Here is a 16,538-nt window from a genome sequence, read left to right as displayed (position 1 = left end):
GAATAATAAAGGTTTTCACCTCCAAGAACCCAGCACCACCAGCTGAGGAGTTCCTCTCGGACCCTGGGGACGAAGCCAGGGTCTGCAAAACACCACTCGAAGATAAAGGCAAAGCTCCCGATTTCTGAGCTCCTTTAAAGCAAACAGAATCGGGGTAATGCTGAGAAAGTCGATGCGTTGAGAGCGGCGCCTCCGGAACCAGGCTGACAGCCGTAGCCTGAAGAGACTGCAACCTGATTTGAGCTTTGACACAAACCTTCATGTAGTTTTAATTAATTAAACCCCTCAGAAAAACCCCTTTAATTCACGTAAACCCCTTCGAGCGGTTTTCATTTACCCCGTTTCCAGAAGACCTTCCCTCCTCAGATGCCAGCCTGGCTTTTGTTCTCCAGCAAAACCTCAAGGGTTAGGGCTAAACTTTTTGTGCACGACACATCGCCGGCCTTACAGCTGCGATGCTTTCAGCTCGGGCTATTTCCCCAGCCTTCAGTTTCATGGTTTTCCACGTAAAATGGTTTAAATCCCCTATCTGACTACACAAATGCTGCTCTTCCACTGCATGCAAGACTTTTTTGGGTCTACTGAAAGACCTCGGTGTCAAGTCAGCCCATAAAAACCTCCCATTTGGCTAACTCCTGTCCTCCTGCATTGGTTTCTGCCACACTGCGCCTCCTCCCAGCCTTACACCGTTGGCCTTTTCTGCAGACAGGACCACCTTGCCCTTGAACTTCACATTTTGACTTCTCCTCTTCGCCTTTGGTACATCCTGAGTCCTTCCTGATGGCAACCTGCACTCGGCAGAGCAGCTCCAGCTCCTGTCTTCACCCTGCTCCTTCCACGTGGCCACCCTGGGCACCACGACCAGCTTTAACATCATGTCTTCATCAGGTGGGTGGAGATGTGTGTCCTCCTGATGCAACTTTTTCTTAAAAGGAATGCTAATTTTGGTTTTTTTCCCAACCAAAAATCCAGTCTCCTTCCTTCCTGGCTAGCAGAGCAGCAGGGGAGAGGAGAAGCAATGGGTACGAGCGAAGTGTTCAGATGAAATAAGAGGAAAACTTTTCCAGCTGAGTGCTGGAGAAGCAATTGCACGCTCTCCATCCTTGGGGGCTTCCAGAACCCAACTCAGTAAAGCCCCGTGAGCAGCCTGTGCTGATCCCAGAGACCTCCCGGGGTCCCTTCCAGCCCAAATCCTGCTGCAGCTCTGCCCTCAGCGCCCAGAAACGCACTCTGCCATCAACGGGCTGCCAGCTTTCAGCCCCAGCCACCGAGTTAATAACCCAGCAGGAATTCTTTAATCTTCCTAAACCAAATGGAAACCATGAAAAGCTCGAGTGAGAAGCCCCAGATCCTGCCCTCCCACGGATTTTATCAGCGTTCTGCCCATTTGTCGAATAACAACATTATCGGGCCTTGTGATCTTACACGACACCAAATGAGATGGAAACAAGCTTTGTGGAGAAGGAGATGCTTCCAGGCTGACAGAGAGACTGCCAGAGCCCAGACAAAACGTTCGGCTTCTCCAAGAGGACGCTGGGTTACAGCACTGGGAAAGGGAAGGACCAAAATGAAAGAGAATTAAAAAATGTAAAACGCTAGAATACACATTTGGAGAGAAATAATAAAACTGCTGAAAACCGGGAACTCACCAGCAGGAATTAGCAAGAACAAAGACCAGGGAGCAAAACTGGAGGAAGTTAAGACACGTCCCTGCCCCAGGATGAATGTGTCCTACTCCTGGGTTAAAAGCACTAAAAAAAGGCACTGAGCACGTTCTGCACGAGGTTCTTTTTCTCGCTGGCTCCGAGGCAGCAGTGCCGGTGCTCCAAGGACCTGAGCAGCTCAATCAGACGCTGGAAGTGCTGCCTCCCATTCCAATCACGGGGAGAAAGATGAATTCAGATGGGAGTCGGTGAAAGAAGGGCACGCAGACAATGTAGGAGGATCCTGAAGAGAATAAATGCATCACGATTTTTAATTCCTTGTCGTGGCAAAACCAAGCAGGGAACTGCCAGGGGGCAGGAGGGAGGGGGAAGATCCCCAAGGTACCTTCTGCGCCTGCACTGGGGACCTCCAGCCCCTCTTGCAGACTCAGTAACACGGACCTGGGTTAGATATTTCCTCATAGCTACCAAAACTGAGTCCAGGTAGAGCACAACCCCAGCACCACGGCCACAGAAGTTGGGGGGAGCCCGGACCTGGGCAGAAAACCCAGCAGGAAGCCTTGAAGTGCTCCGCGCCGGGTTCCTCTGCTCTGGGGTAAAGCTCACCAAGGGCCCCGGCTCTGCGACTTGCTTGCACACACTGCAGAAAATGACTTGCTTTGTGGTTTGATGGGAGCAATTTTACGAGCTTTAATACCCTACCACATCACTCGGCTGCCAGCAGCGCCGCTGGGACAAGAAGGGGCTCTGGACTCAGCGCCCGAGGACGGGGTCTGCTCCTCTCCGCCCCACAAAACGCCCCGCAGCCATCACGGGCTGGGGGAGAAGCCTCGTTGCAGGCCACCAGCCCGTCCTTTTCTGACCACTAAATACAAAAAACGAAGCTTTTTTTTGTTGTTGTTGTTTTCTTTTCAGAGCTCGCCATATGGTGGCATTTCCAAACGCCGAAAGAAACTCGGCATTCGTACCGCAGAGGCTTCTATATGTTGCCTGAGGACACAGGACCTCTCCGTGCCAGAAGCTGTACGTGGATATAATAAAATAAATCCAGGGCCAAAGACTCAGAATCTCAGCATATGACAAGACAGCAGGGAAACTTAATTAAAGGCAAGCCACTGACAGCCCAATGATCGTATGCAACGGAGCAGCCAAAGTCAATAATTATTCCATATACTTCGCTTAATTAACCCAGTGTATTTACCCAAAAGGAAAATGACTTCCCCGAGTCGGTTGCCTTACGAATGGGGGGTGTCCATAAATTAAGGATCGTCTTCTTTTGGGGTTTGGTGCTTCCCAGTGTCTTTGGGTATGGCCACGTTTTGGGGAAAAGCTACTCGGAAGCTGTCAGGAGGACGCGCCTCCACCACGGCCTGGAAGGGGACGCTTAAAAGAAATGGAAGAACAAATCCTGGTGGGGTTGAGCAGGCTGAGAAGAGAGAGAAAAACGCTGAACCCCTGAAAATCATTAAACCAAAGGCTCCAGACACAGCCTTCTGCCCCTCCTTGCCCAAAGTAATTCGACTTACAAATTGAGGGTCATCTTCGCAGGCTAACGCAGCCAGGCGCGGAAAAGGAAGCTCGTTCTTAACCCTCTGCCCTTTCAAAACGTCCTGAAATCAGGTCAATATTCTCTAACGTTGTTAGGGAATGAAACTGCAGCAATTAGAGATGTGATTTTTTCCCCCCCTTGTGCCCCGACAGATACAAATTTAGCATCTCGGCGGGTCAGGGGTCACTCCTGCGGCTCCCTCGCTGCCACGAGCAGCTCTACGCCGCGCAGCAACGCCGAGTGCCTCCGTCAGACGGAGTTGTATGAATCCCAGGAACAAATCCATCCTTCTGGCAAGAGCAGAACAAACCTGCTGGGCTTTTTTTGGAGCTCGCAGGACCAGCGAGTCATACGCAGCCCCCCTCAGGTGTCCTGGCGGGGATGGGAGCTGCTCCTCGGCCAGGTCGCCGCTGGCTCGGCGCGGCACGGCGCTTCGGGCAGCCAGCGAACATCCTGCAGCCCTGCGGGAGCTGCCGAGCGCAGGAAGGACGAGGGAAGGAGGCCCTGGGACGCCCGCGGGGGCCGAGCTGGGACCACGCCGAGGTGTTTCAAGGGCAGCCCTCGGCAGCTCGTCGGGTTGCGGAGGCGGCGTAATGCAAAGCTCGCTGCCAGGTTGATTTATCCTGTTGCGGCGCTGCACTTAACGCCGCCCGCTCTGGAAGGAAATTAAGGACCTTGGCGATGCGGAGGGCTTTGGGGGAAAAGACGTGGTGGCTTCGTGGTAAGAAGGACAACTCCAAGGTCGGTGGGGCTACAGGGAGGAGACATCTCCCCTCTGATGGTGTGTGGGGCTCGCGTCCCCCGTCTCCATCACACCTCCGCATGCCAGACGCCCCGTCCGTAACCCAAAGGTTGGGTGCTGCCCAAACCGGGCATTTCAGCCAAAATTCTTCTGGGGAATAAGGAGAAACCTTCTCAGAGCTGCCGTGCTGCACAGCCTGCCATTGCAGTGGTGCTGGATGCCAAAGCTCTGCCCCTCCTCAGGTCAGGGGCAGCCCCACTCTGTCCCCAGGGCTCGGGCTGGGGACCCCTGGCTGGTATGGGGCCAGCGGAGGAAATTTGGGAAGGAAAACCTTCAGGCATGGTGCCAGGCCAGGAACACGGCATCAGCTGCCTCTGCGTGCAGCACCAGGGTAAAGGGAGGACAGGAGGGCACTCAGCGAGTGCTTGCAGGTGGGAATCACCACGGAAATGGGGGTTGGAGAGAGGAAAAGAGCTCCGGGAAGCAGGGCAGCAGCCTCCTCGGGAGCACCACAGAGCCCGTTGCTCACCCATCTCCACCAGAACCTCATTTCATGAGGCTGCTCACACCCAAACCTCTGCCTGGACCCCAAACTCTACAGTGCTTGTATGCAGACAACACAAATTTTGCCATTTTACAGGAAAGAAACAAAACAAGTGGCAGTCCGCGCACCGGAGCGGCATTTCCATTATCCCTACCCATTTCTGCAGCCACCAAGATGCCCTATTTGTGCCCATAATTTTTAAAAGGGGTTTTCTTCGTTAAGAAAAGTGGCAACTGAGGGATTTGGTCTCTGCCCGGCAGGGTTTGAAGCAGCACCTTGCTCTGGAGGAAAATAACCTTGGCACCCACGTGCTCGGCACCCTGCAAATCTGGACGCGAAGCGGTGACCCGGTGCTGTGCCCCACCAAGGCTCTGCCACCCTTCAGGATCCCCCAAAAAAAAAACCTCAACCCCGAGAAACTTTTGCAGGACAGATGAACGCTGAAAAATTAACTGCCTGGCCCCTTCCTCCACGGCGTTTATTGCCGTCTTGGCAGAAGGATTTCAGGTTGCTGCCACAGCCGCAAACTGCTTGTTCTGCCAACTGTACATTACTAACATTGGAAGGGGGCCAAACCTAGGAATCTTTTTTCTAAAAGCATTTGCTTCATACTTTAAATAGCAGCCCGGCAGGCAGGGGGATGGGAGCACGGGCTCGGCGCACGCGTGCGAGCTGCTGCTGGCCGGCCCCGGCCTCGTCCCCGCTCCCCCGGTGCTGCCACCTCCCTGCTCACACCCAGCCGGCTCCACGTCTCACAAACTTCTTTTCCAAATGAAATTAATAATTATTAATAATAATATTGCCTGTTTTTTTTTTCGTTTAAAGCCCCTCTGCTGCTCTGCTACAAGGTTGGGTGCCATTCTCCCCGGTGCCGGTGGGTTTTTGCTGCTTTTTGGCTGCTTCTCGTCGCGTGCTGGGATGGCTGCAGAGCTCCGTGTCACATCATCGTGACCCCAAACCCTCAGGCTCCTTTCCTGGGTGTGAAATAACGCCCACAGGTGGGTTTCCCAACACAGCACGGCAAGGAACAGCGCTGCAAGACACTTTTACAACACTTTAGGAAGAAAAAATCAACCTGGATAGCTGGCAAATATTGATTAGTTGTGTGCTGGGAAACAGAGAGAGGGAAGAGGAAGGGCACGGGCAGGAAACACGACGTCCAACAGCCAGCACAGCTACGAGGACACGAAATTGCCTTTGAGCACGGGACAAATACCCTGACATTTAGCCAGATTTCTCCTACCTCCTGACGAAAAAAACCACTCCTGCAATAAATGGCAAAGAACAAATCCGGGTGAAGTTTCTCTTCTTGGGTGATTTGGCGCAGCGCTAGATAAGGCCGCAATACGGAGCAAAGCTCAAGGAACGAGGTTTTTAAGTCGTGCTTGTCCTGGTTAATGTTCAGCCCCGCTGCGCAACGTCAAGGAAAACTAATGAACGGTGAAGTGGCAGCGAGCAAGGAGCTCGGCGTGCTCACCCACTACCAAATTCTTCTCGGAGCTCAGCCCCAACGTGAATGAAATCCACGTTTTTAGGAGGAATGTGAGCCCAACGCTTCACAAAGCGTCTCTTCCTCCTCGTAGGAGTGCAGCTCGGTGCCTGAATTAAGAGAGAAGCAGGAGGACCTTACACCACCACGTAAATTGTGTGTGAGGGCCTCAACGGGCACCCCCAGGTCCCGGCTGCAGGGTTTAGGAAAACTTTAGCATCTGGTATCACGCTCGGGGCGTGCAGCAGGAGCTTTGGCACAGGTCCTGGTTGACTGATGATGCTCTCCGAGCGTTGAGATGAGCTGAGTGGTGTTCACCTTGTGCTAAAAGGACATCGGCTCCACACGCCCACCCCCGCAGGGCTGGGGATGGGCTCGGGGAGGGATGCTGAGGCTGCGAGGCTGAATCCTGCTCCCTGACACGCACACACCTTAACGCACCTCGCCTCTTTTCCTGGGCGTCGCTTGAGCCCTTTGGACCTGCGTATTTCAATCTGCAGGTTGACTCTCAGGGTGAATTTTAACCTTTTTACGGCCTCTCAAGCATCTCCTCTCTGTTTGCCGTTCGCGGTGCCCGCGTTCACCAGCGCTAGGTGGCTTCGTGCCCCTCTGATCTGTTTTGTTGGCAGGAAAACACATCTGACAAGGGGAAATGGTTCTCCACGAAATCTTACACAGTACGTGGCAGACCCAGCTGTCAAAAACCTTACCCCAGCTAGAAAACGGGTTTTCTGCCCACCCTAATGGCAGCATTGCTGATAAGTACTGAATAGGACCAGTCCTGAAAGCTTAAGAAGTGCTTCTGTTCATTGATATCTACGGAATAAGCCCAGGACAAACCACAAACCATGAGCCAGGCACCACTTTGCAGTCAGTAGCACCTTCAGACACCAAGGTGGCTCCTCCAACGAGCTCAGCAGCGGCCCTAAAAAGCACTTTTCATCTTAACCCATTCACAAAAGCAGGAAAAAGAAAACTGAAAATGGAAGTCCTGATTATTTGCTCAATTTAGGGTCCACAACGCACCGGGTGAAGGCTCCCCAGCTTTCAGACAAGCCAGGGCAGGAGGCTGCTGCCTTACCTTGCTCCAACCTCTTCATCTGCTGGATCTGGTCAACCGTCTTCTTCAGGATCTTGCATTTGTCTGGCTTGACACTCAGGGTGTCGATGTCCCCGATGTTTGCAGACAGCAGCTCCGCCAGCTCCTCTAAATATTTGTTCTCCTGTTCCCGACGCCGCTTCTCATTGCTGTGACAGAAAATAAACAAATTAAACGCCATGGTAATGATTTCCCTCCGCTGCTCAGCCCAGCCACACCTATGCTAGGCAAGGACCTACAAATACAAGTGCTGGCCACGGTCACGGCCTTGCTATAATCCAAACAGCTCCAAAACACTGGGGAGTTCGTTCAGGCCTTTGTCTGGTTTCATATGTAGAAAAATATTCAAAACTAACGCCAAGGAAGACACGTGTGTACCAGCCCAGCAGACCTGTAACATCCAGGCCTCTGCCTTTCTCTCCAAGTTAGTTTTAAGCCTACAATGCCTCTCGTTTTTCCTCCAGCTGTCACCAAGTTGAATCCTAAATTCACACCTAGAGGCGAACAACATCCACCGGAGATCACCAAAGTGAAAATCACAGCGACCGTGTCACAGGGACAAGGGCGAGATGAAAAATATTCATGAGATAACTTTTTTGCCCACTGAAAACCACTTTTTATTTTTTTTTAGCCCAAAGCCAGTGCAGAAGCCCCAGCACTCTCCCATCACTATTTCTATATTCTGAGGATTGAAGACAAATTATTCATGTGCTAGAACGTGGCCAGCATTAAAGCCACCCCGGACACTCTAACATATTCCTTTGCCACGGAGTTTAAAAGCAGCATGGTCACCAAAACAAACTGTGCAGATTTGGAAGACAAACTGAGCTATTTCCCCTAGTGCACCTTCCTCCGTATCAACTGTGGGATGAAACGAGGACAGCTCCAAATGCCAACCCCAGCTCCATGCCACCTACCAATGCCTTTTATCTGATTTATTTGTTTTTTTTTTCCAATAAGCCACCTAATCTTTCTTGTAAGCTCCGCAGGGCACGCTATCTGGAAGATGCTATCTTAGAAATTACTGCCTGAAAGTTACGCCGACACGACGCACCATGTGGCACGATGGGATGGTTCTGGCCTCAAAGAGGCCAAGATTTTGCACGTAAGGCAGAGCAGAGTTTCCAGAAGACAAGGCAGGTCCTCCAAAGCCCCTCTGCCCCACGAGGGGGGCGTGGAGCATTGCCAGAAAACGCTATTTACCCCAGCCGAACCAAAAGCCTGGTTCCTGAGGGAATTTGGATCCCATCACGGATGGGCTCTGATGTGTGCTATGGGTTGAAACGAGCTCTGCTAGCAGCTGGAGGCTTTGCAAAGAGGTTTGCTTTGGTTTACCTGCCAACAGGGGTGCGTAGCGAGCGCAAGGCATCAGGGACCTTGAAAATCCCCTGGTGACTCTGGGTAATCCCAGCTGTCCAAAATCGGAGAGAACAACACCAGCCCTCCCCTCCCAGGAGCTCCTTGCGTAGCCTACGTGGTAGTTTCCTTATTCTTCCTTAATTCCAACCATTTAATTAGCTCAATATCCAGGCCTAACAGGCAGGCTCTGCCCCCCGGGTATTTTGCTGTTGCTTGAAGTTGTTCTCAGGTGAAAATATCTGAAGACTGCAGGCCACGGTGAGCCTCCATCCTACACCACCTTGGCCTCTTCCTCCCCTTGGCACAACTGCCGAGGGGGGCAAGAGAAATGGTTTGCACTCAAGGCACTCAGCAGAGCAGCAGAACCACAAAAGAAAATAATTATTATCCACAAGGCAAAGCCAGCTGCAGGGTGAGGAGGACACGAGCTGTCTTTCTGCTCGGGTCACCGGCCTTGTGGAGCCCACGGTGAAGACTTCCCATGGGAGGGGACACCTGGAAGCTCCCCTGCAGTGACCTCAGGAGCTTTTGCTTCTCAATTCTGTGCCTTTCAAGGGTTTTCAGGGAGCCTGGGCAGCTCCAGGGCCACGGGGCAGGCTGCATTCCCAAGCGGTGCACCAGCAGTGGGTCCCCGCCGCGACCTCAGCCTCTTGGACGTGGGCGTCAGCGCAGGCAGCACTGCAGAGCAAGGCAAGCTTTGCAAAGCGACCCATTTACAACGTGGAAAGCACCAAGCCCTACCCCGTCACACGTCCTCGAGGGACCTAACGCCCTTGGCAGGGACTGGGATGGATGTGGAAGGGATGGGTCTACCCGAAAAGTGTCACCTTGCCCCCTCCTCGCTCCTACCGAACGCGCTGCTCCCGTTGCCACCACGAACGTGCTGTAAAGAGGCCAGCAGCGCTTTTGCTTTTTTTTTTTTTTTTTTTCTTGGATATTACCAAAAAGAGAAGCGAGGCAAGGTGCCAACAGGAGAAGAATCCCTAAGCAGAGAGGCAGAAGTGAAGGAGAAGTGAGCGAACCCACTGCAAAGCCCGAGCGAAGTGGCACACCGAGCCAGAGTCACACCACCGAGCACTCAGGATCTACCCAGCCACGGGCAGGCAAATGCTCCTCGCAGGAGCCGGATGAGTATTTTAGTTAAGGTCAAATTAATTCCTAGCTCGCCCCGCGAACCGAAAAGAAATAGCAGGGGGAAAAAAATAATAATAATAAAAAAAAAAATCCCTCTGTTGTGGGTGAGCTCATTTCATGAAAACCCTTAATGTCGCTGTTGCTGTGGCAACTTTCGAATTGTAGGAGGGAGAATTGGCCAATTTTCCTTACATAAAGGCATCATGAGAATATTACAGCAGTGGGCTGTTCTTTATGACTCCGAATTATCATCAAAAGCAACAGTTAAACCTTCCTGGTTTTAACAAAGGAGGTTTGAAGTTCGCTTTGCTCCAGACCACGTTATGAAGGGACTGTGGGCAGTCTGCGGGACTTCGGGAGGACGAGGTCCCTGCCCTGTGCCACTGCGAGCTGGGAGATTTCCTTTCCTAAAGAAAGCAAAAGACAGCACAGGAGAGGACTTCTTGGTCTTGCTCACGTGCTTCAGCTCTACTGCTTGCTGCTTGGTGGCTTCGAGCTTCTATGAAGACTTTTGGGTGCTTCATGCATGTAAAGATTTGTGCTTGGACGAGGAAGGAGAATCCTTCATCCCAAAGGATTCACCCCAAAGTCTCTGCTTCTCTACGATCAGTTTGTTCCTCACCTGCACATCTGGAAAACTTTCTGATGTCTCTTCTCGGGGTGCTTAGTGGTGTGAAAAGCAAACAGAAGAGCCTCGTTTCCCAAAGGCAGACCAGACAAAGCAAGGCCAGGTGTGTGTGCCCGTGTATCTAGAGCAGATCCTCCAGGAGGGGGGTGTGAGCCCACCTGGCTCCCCATGGCAGAGCTGTGGGGACTCGAGGCACGGGGGCTTCATCCTGGGGTGGGGACCAGCCCTGAGAGCAGCCTGGATCCAGCAGCAAGGGCTGCAGAGCTCTGACTCAAACAGGCACCGACTCCAGTGACTCAGCCAGAAATGGGAAATAGCTCACGTGATCGCTACAGCATTTGTTAGGAATAAGGCAGATACCTCAAGGGCTATCAAAATGTGTTCTGCAATTACTTCTTGTTTTAATGGCACAGCTAAGCCATGAGCTACAGAGGCTTTGTGAGGTGTGCAAACCCTACGGAGGAGAGATGTGACGATGAAAAACTGCAATAAACTGAAATCCTCAGACAAGCACTTAATATTTCTCTCCCTTATTCTACCGGAACCCTGTAGCCTTTGCACTTATTGCCTACCATGCCATGTAGAGCTATAACTGACAGAAAACACGCCCAGAGTTTGCTCAGTACATCAATATTCTGTGACGATGAGCAAACAGGCTGTAGAGGCACAGTCAGCAGCAGCAGCACTGTAAATTCATCCTCACTAATAGATGATATTGCAATGGAAAAAAAGATGCACAGGATTCACAGAGCCAGCAAAAGCCTGGCTCTCACTCGTGTGGATCTAGGACTTGTTAATGTTAACTCAGCTGGCAACGAGGCTGGGACGGGAAGGCTCAGTCATTAGCAAAGGGTGCGTTTCCACAGGGAGCTGAGTTTTGAAGCAGTCTGCATCAGCAGACAAATGAAAGTATTTCAGAAGGAAGCTGTTTCCTAATTGCACCAAGGAGCACAAGGGTTGCCACCGAAGTTTCTGAATATTACACAATAGGTATTTCTTGGGAAGCTGGCATGAAGAGGCGGAAGGCTTGGGCTGATCCACAGCCCTCACTACTGCCCTTTACAGAAGTATCTGCCCGAAATTTACCCTGAGCAAGCTTTCTTGATGCTCCTCCACTCGATCGAGTGCTCTCGATTTATAAAATCAATACATTAACTTTGATAACAAGCCTCTAATCATCATTTGCCACCTAACAACAAGCGGAGCAGATGGGGAGCTGCATTTCCATCATGCTCCATCTTCCACCGCAGCCACTGATAAAAGCAAAGCGAAGTTCTGGTGGGAAGTGTGAACGTTTACGAGTGGCTGAAACCCGGCTCCATCTGCTCGAGCAGACGGGACCAAACGACGCCGTCAGAATGACAAAGTAGCCGGGGCAGGGGATGGATCCGGAGCAGCACACGTACCTCTGGGCCGTGTCGCAGGGCGAGCCTTTCCTCTTCCGCGAGTCGGGGTTGGCAGGGTCCGTTGAGCTGTCCCCAAGGCCGCTCATGTTGACCTAATTTGCACCTGGAAATGAAGAAAAGATGGGGTCAGGACGAGGGATCTGCAGTTTCAGGATTGGTCCCGATGTGACAACACCAGAAAACATCAACCGAGCCACCCCTGAAAAAGTAATCAACCCAACGCAAGTTGTCCCGATTGAATTTATGCCTCGTTTCGGCAGTTTGTGAGGGAAAAGGTGTGAAGAGAAGACAACTGGTCACGTTACCCTCCTTTTGGTGTCCCGCGGTCACCATTTGGCCAAGCCAGCCCTCACCACCAGCACCAGCACCGCCGCACCACAGCCTGAGCTCTTCCCTGCATCCCTGCAGATTTGGGCTTCCTGGCCCTTACGAGGGCTTTGTTTACATGCACACATTTCATCCCTTTTGGTTTTATTTCCTTTTCCTGCAAGCGTTGCCTTTTAGCTTTTAACACATCCTCAGCCCCGGCGCCATCTCCTCCTGGTCCCTCTGCCTCAGGGCTTCCCGAGGCCTCGCCACCGGCCTTGTATCCACATCCCTGCTCCCCCCACACCTCCTTTTCCCCCAGCACAGGGCCTGGGCTTTAATTAGAGCTGCCAAATGACCCATCTACAGCAGGACACGGCATCTTCCCACCCCCTGGAGGGGCTGAAAGCCTCCTTTGGCCTCTCCCTCCATGAGGCACTTCCCGGCCTGCTCTCCTCAGCGCCTGGCCGGCCTACCGATATTTCCAGGGCACAGCTTCAAGAGATGTCGGATAATGAACCTAAAAGGGGCCTGTAGGAAAGCTGGGCAAGGAATGAAACATTGTGTAAGGTCACTAAGGGCAAGGAGGCCAGTTTAGTCTTTTCTCAGGATCCTTCACCTCTGAGCTGCACTGAAGGGGTTTGGCCAAAGACCCAAGAACCCAACCCAACCCAGTCACCCTGCTTGGGATGCCCACATGGGACCAAACCTGTCTCCTACAGGTCTGAAACCCCTCCAGGACACCAAACCGAGGGACACCACTGCTCCAGAAATCAATCAGCCATGCACGGTGCCTCTCTTGCTTTCCCGAAGCTGTTCAGCGATTTTTTTTCCAGTCACAGCAATAATTCAATGCTGGATATTGCCACCCTTCAAATACTTCATTTATTTTCTAATTTTTACAAGTGTTTAGCATTGTGAGAAGATACAATGCCTGAGGAATAAAGTAATGGGACCCCACACAAGAATTTCGTTGTGTGGGTAGGGAGCAAAGGGACCAAGTTATTAAACTTAGTTCCCCTCATTTCTTACATTGCTTTCCAAAAGCTGGAATTTTAACGAGCACTAAAGCGTTGACAAAGTGCTGTAAAACAAACCCTACAAGACTCTTTCACAGCCTCCCCAGCCCAAATTACCAAAGCATTTTATTCAGCGGGCCCAAAAGCATGGCTCGATGCCTCCTCTGACAGGGACGCTCTGGACCGACCCGATGACCCATCTCTGCGCTCAGCTTTTAAACCATCTCCTCCGAAATAAAGAGAGTATTTCTGCTTCCAGAGCAGCAATAAAGGAAAGCAAACCCTTTCTGCAGCACGCAACCATTTCTGCTAACGCCTGCATCACCATTACCAAGGTGAGAGCAGCTCCTGGAGTCATTTCAGCGATACCAGAGCCGCTGCTCGATGCCGCCTCCTGTGTGGAGCAGGGTGAGCTCCACAGCTCGTCCACAGCCAGGAACCCTGAGAAGATGCCAGCAAGCCGGCCGTGACCACGGGGACGAGTTCATTCCCCGCTATTCGGCGTGTTTGAAACGAGGAGCGATGCCAAAGCAAATAGACAGGAGGGGGGAAAAGGTAAACTCTTTAAAATATTGGTGATCGGAAAACTAGAAGTGATGCATCACCTGCTCGGGGTGAGAAGGGGTTTCTGAGTTTTCAGACAAGTTTTCAGCATTTTCAAACCCCTTCCTTCCACAGCAGACAGAGCAAATGGCAGCCTGGTGGCTTCCTTGGCTTGCAGTCAACATCTGCCTCGTGCACAGGTCAAAAAACCCATCAATATTGACATTAAAAGTTTAACTTGCCCCCACCAACACACCGAATCCTGATAACTCGTGTTGCTCCTCCAAGCCCTGATCCCGCGTTATCAGCAGCCAAATCAAAACAAAAAAAAAAGTTCTTTAGGACCAGGGACGTGGCAGGTAGGGGCAACCGTCCCACTGGGATGCGTGACCTTGGCAAGAGCCGCCAGATGCCCCAGAGAGGTGAATTAAGGACAAAATTGCAGCCTTAGCTGAAATCCTTGGCTTGCGTTAAGCCCTTGATGTAATACATTCAGTGTTTCTTTTTATTGTAAAAGTAGTTTATTTTACAGCAAAACTTGCCAGGACGGACAGGCCAAAAATGTAATCTGGTCTAAAAATAGCCCGCTGAGCCCCACGAGCACTGGTGGACAAGGGCAAGGGTTGCACTCCTGGTGAGACCACGCTGGGGCATTTTCGCAGGAAACCTGATTTCTAAACACCAACTTCTTGTAAAAATGTTAATATTCTGCTCGGTTAGGAAAGCAAACAGAAACAGATGAAGTGCAGCATGACGGTAACGAAAACAAGCTAATTAGTTCGGCTGGGGGGGGAGCAGGGGCAGCGGTTTCCAGGCTTTGTACGAGTTGTCCCTGATGCAAACCTGGTAAAACAACTGCTCCTTTGCTGTCGCTAAGGTTTGCCACCAGAGCTGCAATGAGGGGCTGCACCAAACGCTGCTGTTTCACCCAGGGGATGCTCAGGGGCTACTCATGAACCCGCAACCAGCGCCGCGTTGACGCACGGTTTTTGGCTCTCCAAAAAGGAGTCACAGCCCAGAGACATCGCAGCTGTCCCCAGCCCACCGCTCAGACACAAATCTGCTTCGTGTTGCAAACCCAAGACATTCAGTGTGTGCTTGCTGTAAGCATGGACATTCTCAAAAAGTCGCTGCAATTTGCAGCTTCACGCATGGTCCTAGGATGTGCAAGTCAGAGATCTTGCAGCAGCAGTGTAAAGGAGCAACACTGCAACTTACCCTGCATGTAGCAGCAAAGAAAGCTCCTCTGACACAAATTGCAGCTCCCTGCTGCCAGCTAGACCAGGGCTAAACTCAAGCAGCAGGCAAGGTCTGCAGCATGAACTTCTCAGAGATGGTTCTTACCCCGTGGAGACAGATACAGCACCAGGCACTGGTTTGTCTTGCCGTCAGCACCCCGCTGCACCACTGCATCTGCTCACAGGGGACAATTTGTCTCAAAGAGACTAATTGGAAGAAAAAAAAAAGCTGAAGAGGGGAATGGATAAGAAGCACGAGAGCTGACGTCACCTCCCACAGCCATGCGGATGAATCCACCTCTGATTTCTAACCCTGCACTCTCCCCTCCTTCATCGATCCCAAACATCCACCTGAAGGAGCTGCTGCTTTTTGGATGCTAATGAACATCCTCGCAGGGACAAAAGCCTTGCTCACCCGGGACACAGAGGCTCCAGCCCCAGCCCACATCAATATTTCAACACGACCTTAGGGATCTTGACAAGAACGCAATTTCCATATTAACAAAAAATAACCAAAAAAAGAAAAGCAGCGTGTGAATTGCTGAGGCTTAGTGCTTGTGCTGTCATACTAACACCAACTGTGATTTTGATTTGTCCATGACCACTGAAAGCAAAAAAAAGACAAGAGCTGACCACTGAATACTTAATTCTCACAGAACTTCATTTTTCTAAAATGTATTTTCCATATTTTGGATGAGTTTGACCCAAAAAACGGCTTAGAAAATACTGCTGACATCTACGGGAGAGAGGCACAATCAGTAGGGCTGCTCTACAGAGAACTCCAGCGTTGGAAAAATCCCTCACATTACACCCATTTATCAGCAAAATACAACCCATCTGTGCGTACACAGCCTCAATTAGAGGTAATTAAGAGCATACTCGGAATGTCATAAGGATACATCTATATCGTTGCCCTCACAAGTTCATCACCAGCTGCTAATCCGAGCACTGGGGTCAGAACAAGATTTAATTTAAAAGAAAAAAAAAATGCACCAAAAAAAAAACTTCTGCAGATTAAGGGTGAAACAACGAAGCCGTAATGTGGCCAGCGGGGAAGCGAGGGGTGAGACCGAGTGAGTCACTCGCTAACCCGCTGCATGTGTTGTTACTTTGGGTTTTTTTTCTTTCAAACTTCTTTTCCTGACCTCATCCCCAACAACAACAACAACAAAAATAATAAAAAAACAAAAAAGGAGAGATTTCCAGCCCCGCTCTTTCGGCTGCTGAAGTTGTCAAAAACAAATGTCACATCTGTTTTGTGCAACGCTCCTTGTGGGGGGGGGGAAAATCCCTGGATCCATATGCCACCACGCCAGCACTGGCCAGCAGACACGTCTGCCTTCAATCGAAATCCTCTTTTCTTGGTACCTTACCCCAATTTCCCCGCCTGTCTCCTCCTGTCTCTCCCCCAGCCTCTGTCTCCTGCCCGAGCCCCACCGAGATGCCGACAGATGGACCCTTTGGCTCTGGGACATCAAACCCTACCTGGAAAGAACAGTTTGAATAAGAAAGACCCTGGGTTTCTGGCAGAAAATGAGCAAAGCAGTGCAGAAAAGAAAGGTGGAAATAAAACCCGTCAGCAAAAGATCTCCAAGTTGTTTTCTTCCTCTAGGAACCCCGTCTGCTTCTGTTGGTTGTGAGTCCATCTTTATGGTGCTCTGCCACCCCAGAGCACATCACGCAGCCCAGGGAATGCAAATATCAGGATTTCTCTTCATTCCCATTACCCATCCTTGCCTGAACATCCCCTCTTGGCATCGAGTGATCAGCCTTGTATCATTACTGCAATAATTATTATTATTACAGCAATGATGTTGG

At 51.2% G+C, this 16,538-nt stretch overlaps 1 protein-coding gene across 4 annotated transcripts in view; it reads right to left on the bottom strand.

Annotated features, from left to right (window-relative positions):
- Positions 1 to 16,538, bottom strand: part of NCOA1 (nuclear receptor coactivator 1) — a 151,167-nt gene that overhangs the window by 44,662 nt on the left and 89,967 nt on the right. For all 4 annotated transcript variants that reach the window (XM_084284549.1, XM_084284550.1, XM_084284552.1 and 1 more), the window contains exons 3-4: positions 11,615 to 11,717; positions 7,070 to 7,236 (exon numbers count right to left, since the gene is read on the bottom strand). In XM_084284549.1, the coding sequence (XP_084140675.1) occupies positions 7,070 to 7,236; positions 11,615 to 11,700 (253 nt within the window). In that variant the 5' untranslated portion in view covers positions 11,701 to 11,717. The remainder of the gene's footprint in view (positions 1 to 7,069; positions 7,237 to 11,614; positions 11,718 to 16,538) is intronic.

The sequence above is a fragment of the Netta rufina genome, assembly GCF_964035555.1.
Source record: "Netta rufina genome assembly, chromosome: 3".
Taxonomy (NCBI): Eukaryota; Metazoa; Chordata; class Aves; order Anseriformes; family Anatidae; genus Netta; species Netta rufina.
This window is presented reverse-complemented; position numbering and strand designations above follow the sequence as displayed.